Source organism: Lutjanus erythropterus, chromosome 20 (genome assembly GCF_056507025.1).
Source record: "Lutjanus erythropterus isolate fLutEry1 chromosome 20, fLutEry1.hap2, whole genome shotgun sequence".
NCBI classification, from domain to species: Eukaryota; Metazoa; Chordata; class Actinopteri; order Lutjaniformes; family Lutjanidae; genus Lutjanus; species Lutjanus erythropterus.
This window is the reverse complement of record NC_139336.1, coordinates 31,871,774-31,883,535: the sequence shown is the minus strand read 5'-3', so window position 1 is coordinate 31,883,535 and position 11,762 is coordinate 31,871,774. Positions and strand designations below refer to the sequence as shown.

The window sequence follows — 11,762 nt, the reverse complement described above, 5'->3', positions numbered from 1 at the left end:
CTGACGGCCGGAGGCGGGGTTGAGACTGGGTCTGGGTAGCGTCTCTTGCAGTCTTCTGGTACTCAGAGTTCCTTTGGTTCTTATATCCGAGTGAAGAGAGAAAAAAAGAGGATCAGGAAGGGAGGGATGTGATAACAGGTTCAAAGGGTAAGGATGAGGTGTGCTTGTCGTGTGGAAATCAATCTATCTGATGACTTCATTGTACGTTGCACTACATTTTTTTTTAACAGGAGATTGGTAACTGTAACAGGAGACAGGGAGTTTAATACAGCGCAGGGCAATAAGGAACTTCTTGACCCTCAGATGCATTGGTGGGTCAGAATGACAGAAGTTGGTTCCTTTTCTTTAATATCTTTGTAATGAAAACAAGTTTTACTTAATTTACTTAAAAAGTTTGCTGTCAGAAAGAATTAAAGAAACCAGAAAATATTCACATTTTAGTGGCTGAAATCAGAGAATTTGAAAAGATTAATTGATTATTATAATAGATGCAGAATAATTTAAGAGTTACAATGAATTAATCATTGCAGCTCTAAGTGGTTGTTGTTAGGGTTATTAATTTGCCCGGCTGTGACCCACACTTTCGAGTAAAATTCCTGGGCTGATATTTGCACTCAGTTTGACCTCTTGTCTGCTTGTAGTCGTCACCTGTAGCTGTCCGTGGTCTGGAGTAATGTTTTCATCTTCTTTCTTCACTGCTCTGATGAGTCAGGAGCTCACACTGTTTTCAGGACTCATGCTTGCCGTGCTGGTTGTGCTTTGCTGTCCTCTAGTGGCAACATGCCCTTTCATGTTTTTTTTTTTTTTTGCATTTTAATTTGTTTTAAGTCATTGTGTTGTCAGTGTGAATTTATAGTCGGTGTCTCCTTCGTATTTATGGAGTTTTAACGTGCAGCGGCTGTCCAGCTTTGTGTCAGATGTTTATGTTTCTATCTTATTGTATGTGAAGCAGCAGACTGTAGCACTGAGCCCGAGACAGAAATTTCCCTTCTCTTGCACTCAGCTTATCAATAAGTCATTTTCTGTAGTACACACAAAAGTTCAGTGTTTGTCATGCATGTGCTGCCCCACACCTCCGTTCAGTATGGAGGAACAAGTGAACAATACAGAATATGAAATCTTACATCTGATCTTTACAGAGTTTAACACAAAACTCTGAGCAACACTGATGAGTGTTTTTGAGTTATACTTCCTGCTGAGTCTCCCCAGAGGAAAGGAAAAGCTCAGAGTAAGATTTCATTCTGGTCTGTGTCTCTTTTGCATAAATGGACTGAAACATTTTCTTAAATTCGGCTGCTAAGAAACAGCCTTTATCTCGTCTCAGTCCGAGACTAATTTGAGGTCAACTGAAGATCTTCTTGGTTTTTTTTTTTGTGTCTCGTCGCACTTATCTTAAATAAGATCTTAAATAACAGAGAGATCTTAAAGAAAACTCAGTTGTCTTAAATCAGATCTTAAATTCGTATCAGTGGTCAAATTAAAGTCTTGTTGAAACCTCTGAGACACCTGTGAGCTCAGCAAAAGATCTGCTTCTCTTTTTCCTCCAGGGGAGAGAGGGAGGGAGGTGTTAGAAGAAACAGATGAGACTTCAGTAAACAAAATAAAATAAGCATCTCTTTTTTTTTTTTTAGCTCTCACAAAATGTTATAGTAAATAAAATGAAAAGATTAAACCTTGTCAACTCATCAGACATCGTGGATCTGCTCTGAGAAGAACCCTGGATCCAGTGGAGACGAGGCTGCTGCCCGCACAAACAGTTGAGTAACATGGAAAACACCTCACATTCTCGTGTTGACCTGCTGGTCAAACAGCGGAGCACTTTTAATAACAGATTGATCCAGTTCCACAGTGTCAAGGACCCCTGTGGGAAGTCCCGCCTACCAGCTGCCATTTCCCAGTACAACCAGTCCCATCTGCGTCACGGACAGCGGGGTCTGGAGGTCAAGTCTCACGCTCAGCAGAACGTGTAACTGCAAACACTCATCACCCTGAACTGATTTATCACTACAACTTTACAGTGCACTTGTGTTTAAGTTTGCTCTATTTGTCCACCTCACTGGTTTGTACCTACAGCATAACACGTGTATGTATAGTAGAACACAAGGGCGCACAGTGACGTCATTATCTGTATGTGTCTGTGCAACCAATAAAATAAAACTGTCTGCATCTGTTTTCAGATGGAAGAACAGAAGTGGGCGACGTTTGTACTGGAAGTCAGATTAATTTGGGCAAATATTGTGGGTTCTTACCTACAATTCGTTGGTAGTGAAGTTCTTTTTTGGTGACTGGAAACAGGAAGTAGAAACTTTTTACTGTAAAGATATAAAAAGTATCCCTCAGTTAAAGGGAACCATCTTAAATTTCAGTGATGCTTCATGTTTCTTGTGTTAATCTTACTGCAGTTCACAGAATAAGAATATTACACACAGGGGTGGAAGTAACTGATTACAAATACTCAAGTTACTGTAATTAAATTAATTAATTTTTGGGGGGGTACTTGTACTTTTATGAGTAGATTTTCTAGTCTGTACTTTTACTCGTAAGTATGCTTTCATCTACTCAGTTACCTTTAAAATCGAGTACTGAGTACAATTCAAATTAAACAAACCACCAAACCATTCACCTGCATTCTCACAGCCAATCAGGTGATCTGATCACAAACAGGCCAATGAGAACCAAGAACATAATGGACAAAAAATACTGTAGAAAAAACAGTACTGATTTTCAGGACTCTTTCCACCACTGATTATACATATGTATTAATATTATATTATAATGTTATTAAATTAAATACTTGTGTAAAAATGTAGTTTGAATATTACTGAGTTACATTTGGATTATTGGTGATAATCAATAATGTAATTTCCCAAATAATGTATTGGGATTCAGGTGAATCCCTGGTAGAAAATCTCACACTTATTTTAAGATATTGTTTAGCTTTTGCTGCTAAGAAGTTTTGTTTTTGTTTGTTTGTTTGTTTGTTTGGTTTTTGCTCATCATCTTTTTTTGCTCTAAGCTGCGATTAAATTCCCTGCTGGGATTAATAAAGTACTCTATAATCATATTATATATTATATAATATGCTGTTGTACACTGTTTTATCTGATGGTATCATATTTTCTTACATGTACAACACTTTGCTCTGGTTTGAGTGGGTGATGTGTGTAAACAGCTGTTGCCTAACTAATATTGTACGTTGAGTTTAACTGCTCTGAGTTGTTTCTATCTTATTCGGTTCTTATTTGTATTTTCTTTACTTTTCAGTTATTTATTTTTTAAGTTTTCTGTTCATCTGTTCTGTTCTTCTGCTGCTGTAACACCTGAATTTCCCATCTGGGGGTTCGATAAAAGATTATCTCAACTGCAGAGTCAGAAATAGAACAGTTTGAGTTGTAATAAGTGGTTTACAGAGCATATAACAATATAGGGAACACTTAAAACACTCCTGGATTAACCAGTATTATTAATATTTTCTATGAAGAGTATTGGGGAACCTTTATTACATGGATCAAACGATGATTAAAAAAAATATATAAAAAAACACAACATATTTTACAAAAAACAATTGTCAGTCAAAAAGTACTGTTATAGCACTACTGTGTAATATGATCAACAGGTAAAAAAATCTATTAAATTATTAAAAACAGTTCAGGAAGCCCCAAGAGGCAAGTGAAGGCAAATATTCTGGTGATTAATTTTCTAAATCTGATATAAATTATTTTGTGCACCACAACCTCATGTTCTAAATGAGAGTAAAAACATTCAGCACTGATTAAAATACATGACAGTAATGTTAAATAACGTATACATGTACCTTCTGTTTATATACCTTCTGGAGAAATTTAAACTCACCTGGAGGAAAACATGCTTTTATAAAATAGAGAGGTGGTGCACGTCTCCCTCTTGTGGCTGAAATGAGTATTACAACAACAAACACTAAATCCTGACCAAAGCCAAAAAGACAACATTTTTTCCACCTACCTATTTCACAAATTTAAAAAAAAATATTTAAAGGTATATAAAACATTCACAGCCAGTAGAGGTCACAGTAGATCAGCAGCATGAAAACAAATGTGTGCTTTGTTTACTCAAAGTTGGGGATAAAATGAAAGTTTCATCTCAACACTTAACGTTCCTCACCATTTTTACCTACATTTCTGCATCACCTCATGTCATCTTGATGCATAGATACATTATATATTATAGAAATGAGAAATAAATGCATTTAAGCTGAATTAACAGACCATCTCACTGATTTTATTTCCTTTCGTCAAGAACACAAACCTTAAAAATCTTTTACAGTGAATTACCTTTCTTTCTTTCTTTTTTTGAGTTTTGAGCCCAACTCAAACTCTTTAGTTTTTAATTGTACAAAAAAGTTTTGCCAACTTATATTATATTATATTATATTATATTATATTATATTATATAGTTGAGGGGATTTGCTTTTCTGGTTTGGAAACTTTAACATTTAATGGTTTTAAGCGAATTTTTTTCACTTTCACTTCAAAAAGTTTACTAAAATAAAATGATTCAAGTTTATCTAAAGAAGGAAATTAAATAGTAGTTTGAGTTTGAGTTCAGCTCAAAACTCAAAAAGCTCTTGAAATTTTTAGTTTTCTCAACTTTTTTGTTTTTACAGTGTAGGACATTTTAAGTCCACTTCATAAATGAGACAAAATAAGTACATTTAGATGGAATTAACAGGCTCTTTTTTCCCTCTCATCAGTAAAACACACACACACACATTTTAAATGCTTTATAAAAGCTGTACTGCAGATATAAATCTTAAAGTTCCTGAAGTCTTTTGTTTATTTGGTGACCGAAGTAAAATCTCCAGCCTTTGGGAAACCCTGGTCTAGTGTACTGTTTAGCTGTAATATGAGACAGATTGTATCCAGGCAGTGGCCATTTTTCACCGCGCTAGGAAATAAACTCACTGTCCACAAACCAACAGGTGATGTCTCGGTTGGTTCACACTCAGGCGCACTTCAGCCTCTTGTGGATGAAATGAGTATTACAACAACAAACACTTTTTTCCCACCTGGCAAACTTATTTTCCCAACCTGTTTCACAGATAAAAAAATATCTAAGGAACTTAAAAAACTTTTTTTTTAAAAATCACCTGTTCTTAAATCATAATCACAAGAGAGAAAACTGTCTCCAGATTATTTTTCTCACTTGCTTCTCGGTACAAAACAAACAAAATAAATAAAAGCTGAGGCCCGTCATCGTCACACAGATGGAGGATCTTTGGCTGCTGTTTGTTCACTTGTTCGGGGTCATTCAGTTTTTTGTGTGTCAGTGCTGTATGGTGATACTGCGGTCAGTCACCGCACATGCCGGCAGCAGCGGGGCATTAAAGCGATGCGTGACAGAGTGCAGCACTGCACTGGAGTCCGGCTCGTAAAACATCAGTGTCTGACTCGGCCAGTCCAGCAGCAGGCCGATCCTCTGGGGTTTCCTCACCACGTGCAGGGGCACCTTCTTCCCCGCGTGGCAGAAGGAGTAGTCCCCATCGTAGTGGGACAGCACCCAGGACTGACCGTTGTAGCCCAGCCGAGCCTCGTTCCCGGAGCCTTTGCGCTCCAGAGAGGCGTAGCAGACCCCCACCTTAAAGGCGGCGCTCTGGCCTACATCCACCACCCAGCTGTGGGTGCCGGAGGACATGGACAGTGAGCCCAGAGCGTTGGGCCAACAGTCGAATCGTGCAGGGTCATAGAGCGGCGACTGGCGAGGCTTTTTGTGGATGAAGGTCAAAGTGCAGAGGTCGTTGGACAGGGAGAGGAGAGGGCTCACCGTGCGCTCGTCAAACTTTAAACAAGATGATCCGTAAGCTGTAAAAAGAAGAGAGAGTTCATTTAAATTTAAAAAGTATTCAGGATGTACAAAATAATTCCTTCTCCGGACTGTCATAAACTGCTGTATGTAATAAACATGTCACGTCTGCATGAAGTCTGAATTAAAACCTACTGACCGTTGGGTCCCAGCAGCACTGCAGTGGCCCACAGACCTCTGAGCAGCTTGCTGTCACTGCAGGCCGGGTTCAGGTTGAGCTGGTCTGTGTCACAGGGCTCCCCGACCCCCTCCGCCTCCTCCACCCTGACACAAACGCGCAAAAACATCAAGAGAAGAAGAGATATATTACATCTCTTGGGGATATTTTACATCCTGAGCAAGAAAGAAAATGTTCAGCAGCATCTCAAAGGTTACCTGTCAGCGATCTCCTGGACACTGGTCTGAAAGACGAGACAGGAAGAAAGTGCAGTTTAGTAAATTATGACTCTTATCAGGATGTTATCTGAATAGTTCCTCTATTCTTCAGTTAAATTCCCACAATGCTCCCTGGTCCTCACCGCCAGCTGTGCGTCTGGAGTGTGCGTCAGTGTGTGCACCAGGCCGGAGCGCGTCTGCGACAGACTCTCCAGCGCCTGGCTCCAGTGGGCTCTCTGGGTGAGGAGGCACTGCTCCACCCGCTCCTCCTCCCTCTGCACCTCCTCCAGGAGACGCTGCTCCTCCTCCTCCAGGGCTTCACGGGCTGCGCTGACCTGAGCCAGGACCTGCTCCCTCGCCCTGCTCGCCGCTGTCTGCACCAAGAAGAAGAAATATTAGACAACGCGTAATTTTATCTTCAAAGCTTATTATCACATGTGCTTTAATTGAGCACTAAAAAAACCTTTAATATGATAAATACTTTAGCAAAGTAAAGACAAATATTTTTTATTTAATACTGCTTTTGATCTAAAAAGTAGGGCAGCCTGCAACTAAAGGTTGGTTCGGCAGAGAGACGAGCACACGATCAATGATGAGGAATGGCGCACAATTGTGTCCAACGATGGGAAAATACTATATAAGGGAAGCAAAAGGCAAATTTATTCAGTTTAAAATATTACATTGATTCTATTGGACACCATCGAGTCTGTGCAGAATGGGTTTATTAAACATTAATCTGTGCTGGAAACGGCAAAATGACACGGGCACATTTCTGCATTGCATGTGGGAATGTTAAATGGTCCAACCTCTGTGGATAAAAGTTTTGCAGTGTTTGAGTAACCGGGCTGAGATGACAGATAAAGTCACAGATACCCCAGATTTCAAATGAAAGGTCATTGGTTGTTATGGTTAGCAGGACAATCCTTAAACACCGGAAAACCCCTAAACTGATAGATTTAAAAGATTGTGCAAATCTGTTAACAAAAACAGCTTCATATGAGCACGTGCCCAGTAAGATAAGATGGTAGAAATAAATCCAAAAATCCAGACATTGATGTTTTCTCACTCTGTATGTTTTCTGTTTTGCTTTTTTTCCTTTTCCTTTTTTTCTTGCATCTTGACCTCTGACCACTTCACAGACCCACTGTGTTCAGGGAGGTTAATAAATATTGGTGCACTGAGAGAAGCAACCTTTGCTTCGGTGCACCACGGTGATAAACTGACTGAATCAGCAAACTCAGTCTTTATTGTTTACAGGTATACTTGACTAGTGAACATACATTTTTTTCTCTCTTAGTCACACATTTACAACTGCAAACAACCTCATTACATGAAGTTTGTCTGGAAGAAAAAGATCTGATGGTGTAAAAGATCCTCCGCTGAGAAAGTTCGGGGAAACTGACTCGTATTTTATGCTGCAGTCCTAAGTATTTTTATGAATTAACACATTAATTCATCAGATTTATTGCTACATAGGTTGAGTGTTTTGCCTTGGTAAATAAATCAGTACTACAAGTCATAGGAAATAACAAAATTGACAAAACATGGAAAAATATCTACAATATGTTGTTTAAATCAAAGAGCTGTCCCATTTTTTTGCAGGAATGTTGTAAAGCCTAGATTCTCAAGCTGTGGTGTGTGTACCAATAATGGCACATGTGCTCCCTCTAGTGGTACACAGAGGAATGTCAGGAATATTTTTTAAAAATTAAATAAATTAATTTATAAACATATAATGCTGTGACAATACAGCAAAATTTTGAGATGAATATGCATATCAACATAGATCACTGATATAAAATTTAAAATTCACTAAGCTAAGTAGTAATGATTATGCAGGTAGCATGTCAGTCATCCATGATTTCTGGTAGCCATGAGCTAAACTGTGATGACATTATAGTCTTGTTGATTATTTTACGTGCAAAAGAAGTGTTGAGATGATTAGTCCAATAATTGATTAGTCAATTAAGCTGATTGTAAACTGAATCTGTGGGTTTTGGAACAGCTGGTCTGACCAAACAGCGACTCTCTGACTGTGACGGCATTTTGCCCTGAATATAATCAGAGAATTAATATTTTAATTGCTGAAAACAATCCTTAGTCACAACCCCGATGAAAAAAGATTTATTACAGGGGTTAGTAACATGTGGGTTTTTGTTAAAGGCAGCCAGCCAATATTAAATTGCTGTACTTGTGAGTGGGAGGGGATCAGTCATTATTTCTCACCTGAAGCTTTTGTTCTTTGGTCGTCAGAGTCTGGTCGATAAACTTCTCAATCCTCAGAGCCTGCAGCTGTATTTTCTCACACACATCCACCAGTTGGTTCTGTTGGGGAAAACACACACACACACACACACACACACACACACACACACACACACACACACAGACATACTGTGGTTTTTGACTAAGCACATCGCAACACCTGAACATCATCAGCTGGAGACACAACAAGAAAATCCTGTCTTTTCAAATACCACGAGTGAGGAAAACTTCATGCAACATGTGGCACGCCCAAGAACTATTAAAGTCGGCTGCAGATATTACACTGTAAAGTCACACATGTCAACAAACTTCCCAAACTTTATCAGCTACCATCCTAAACAAAGTGGTTCAAATAGGAAAAATACACATTTTCTTTCATAAAACAAACTTAGAATGACTTTTTTGTCTAAAGGTTTTAATAGGAAGTTCCTCTAACTGCTCTGTTAGGTTGAGCCAGGTTGAGCATGATGCCAAGTCAGCTGGAAAACTGCAGCTACAACTCTGGAAATCTGAGAAGCTACAAGTTCTCCTTTTTCGTTTCACGCCCCAATGATTCTTTTCATTCTTTTTATGTTGATAGTGTGTTTGCTTTACTTTATTTCAGAAATGCAGTGGGAATACTATTTCTACATGACTTTTCCACTCAACTTTCAACTCTTGCAGTAACTCTGACGACCCCCTAGGGTTCACGGACTCCCTGTTGAAGACCCATGGTCTCACTGGTTAACTGACCCATAGTGTCATAGGTCAATATATATAAAATCTATACGACTGGTGTCTAACGAATCGAGTCATGACGCTCATTTCAGTGCCACAAGCCTGAGCTGTTGATGAAAACAGTTGGACGTTACAGACGCACCACCAAACCGCTAGTTAACGTTAGCTTACTCTTAGCTAGTAGCTACCACAAACACCATTAAAATGCCACACTAAACAGTCTCAAGTGTTTTATTTTGCTGTACTCTGACTGTTATTTAATGTTAAGTTATTGTTTTTGCATTAGGTTTCATTTATTCTGTGAATATGGCATGTAAATTTGTTTTGATACATTTAAGTTTACCTTAAAGTGTTTACAGTTAATATATTGTTCAATTTCAAGTCCAAATTTACCTCAGCAATGAAAAAAAGTTTTTTTTATGTAGTTGAATGTCATTTTGCGCTTCTAAAGTCTCGGCTCAAGCAACATTTAGGCAGGTTTTGAAAGTATTGTTTTACCGTTTATTCAATATGCAACCTTTGTTCTATATTTATGTGCTCTTTATTTATTATTATCTATTATAGTTATACTACTGAATATTTTTACCTTATTATTGTATATAATACTATGTAATACTTTATTTTATTCTGTTACTTAGATCTCATTATTATTGTTCTATCTGTTATTACTTAACTTACCTACCTGATTTTAATTTACTCTTGAATGGAGCTTCCAAGCAAAAGTAACAATAAAAAATGAACCTTGAATAAAAAAATAAAACAAGCAAACAAAGAACAATACTCTAGTCAATCCCTTGTAACCTATATGATAAAACATGCATAATTTCTGTTTTTGTGTCACCCATAATGAGTTTTTCATTCTTTTGTTGTTTAGTGTTTTTTTTTTTTAACTGTATTTCAGAAGTACAGTTGAAATGCTATTTATACAGCCCTTTTCCAAATCAATAAACATGAGAAAATCAAATAAAATCGAAACAAATAAAATAAAATCGAAACAAATCGAATAAAGTGAATAAAAACGAAAGAAAACAGAAGGTAGCCTCAATCACATGAAGTGAAAGTAACCCTGGACTGTTTCTAACCCTCAGTGAAGAAAACATGATGTACATTTTACAGAGCTGTAAACAGCCAGTACTTTACCACAGCTGGGTCAACATATAGTAAACATCTGTATCATTTGAATACAGCAGGTGTATAAACAGCTGCACACACTCACCCTGACTGCGGTTACTCTGGTGGCCAGAGGGGTCACGGTGTGTCCGTGGCAGGGGCCCACGATGGCGCAGTGGGAGCAGATGAGTTTCTGCTCGGTGCCACAGAACCAGTCCAGCTCGGACTCGTGCTCCACACAGGTCTCACCTTCCCCGGAGAAGATCCCGGACTCGGCGTCGGTGGTGGTCGCGGCGGCCGGTGAGGACGACAGCTGGTCGGCGGTCCGGTCCCCGACCCCCACCCGCTTCTCCGGCTTCAGCCCACCGCCGCTCAGCGCGGAGAAAATGGGCTGTTCGACGTCCATCTCACCTGTCCGGACGCCGTTTAACGTCTCCTCGGAGTCGGAGGAGCACGTTAACTCACACGTTATGAACTCCTCCTCGGTCATGGCACGGTAATAACTGCAGCAGGTGCACCGGCAGGCAGAGCAGGACTACAGGCGCAGTCATACAGGTGTAACAGGTGAGCGGAACACGGAAGTAACGCGGACACCAGAGGTCAGAGCTGACTAACAGGAAAAAAAAAAAAAAAAAAAAGAAAACAGTTTCTGCTCTGCTGGTTTTACACTTGTTTGATTTGGGCGTCAGCTGATAACCGACTTTGACTTTAAATCCTGCTCTACTCTTTGTCACACCTCACAGGTGATTTCAGGTGTGGGAGTAACTCATTAAGATGAGTGTAATGACTGTACAAATGACTGTAATTAAGTAGTTTTTTGGGGTACTTGTATTTTTACTTGTACCAAAGTATGCACAGTGGTGGAAAGAGTACTGACATTTTTAACTTAAGCACAACTACTGTTACATTGCTAAAATATTACTCAGTTACAAATAAAAGTAGTAGTGAAAAATACTTCCGTAAAAGTACAATATATTAGCTGCAAAAACTTTTCAGAGTATTGGTTACTTTTATCCACTGATGTCAACTCTCCAAACCAGGACTGTTCATTTTCTGTTTTTTTCCTTAATCAATAGTTGTAAATGCTAACAATCAATTAATGATTGATAATTTATAAGAAACAAAACAAGTTTATTTCCTCTGCCAGATAAAACAATTTAAATGAGGTACAAATTGCTGCCATGACTATTGATTAAATATCCATGAATACATTTTTAATTGGTTAAATTCTTAACTGCAATTAATTGATTAATGATTAATCATTAACATCCTTGCTCCAAACCTGTGCTGCTGCATTTTGTTTTGTTTTTCTTTTGAATCTCATTATTTTCATTGGCCTGTCTGTGATCAGATCACCTGATTGGCTACTAAAACGCAGATGAAAAGTTTGGATATTAATTCAAATTGTACAAAGACAAACAAACGGAAAACAAAACAAAATGCTGCAGCAGCACACA

At 38.6% G+C, this 11,762-nt stretch overlaps 1 protein-coding gene across 1 annotated transcript; it reads right to left on the bottom strand.

The window, feature by feature from the left end:
• Nucleotides 1–4,993: 4,993 nt before the first annotated feature.
• Nucleotides 4,994–10,880, bottom strand: bspry (B-box and SPRY domain containing). Its single transcript, XM_084746577.1, has 6 exons — nucleotides 10,412–10,880; nucleotides 8,440–8,538; nucleotides 6,357–6,587; nucleotides 6,214–6,239; nucleotides 5,978–6,102; nucleotides 4,994–5,837 (listed from the first exon to the last, which is right to left on the bottom strand). The coding sequence occupies exons 1-6, from the start codon at nucleotides 10,793–10,795 to the stop codon at nucleotides 5,302–5,304; spliced, it is 1,401 nt and encodes a 466-aa protein (XP_084602703.1). The 5' UTR covers nucleotides 10,796–10,880; the 3' UTR covers nucleotides 4,994–5,301.
• Nucleotides 10,881–11,762: the final 882 nt, after the last annotated feature.

Coding starts and splice junctions, on each gene's coding strand:
- bspry (XM_084746577.1), bottom strand. CDS start 10,795: ATGACCGAGGAGGAGTTCATAACGTGTGAGTTAACGTGCTCCTCCGAC. Junction 6,240..6,356: donor CTCCAGACGCACAGCTGGCG/GTGAGGACCAGG, acceptor CTCGTCTTTCAG/ACCAGTGTCCAGGAGATCGC. Junction 6,103..6,213: donor GTCCAGGAGATCGCTGACAG/GTAACCTTTGAG, acceptor CGTTTGTGTCAG/GGTGGAGGAGGCGGAGGGGG.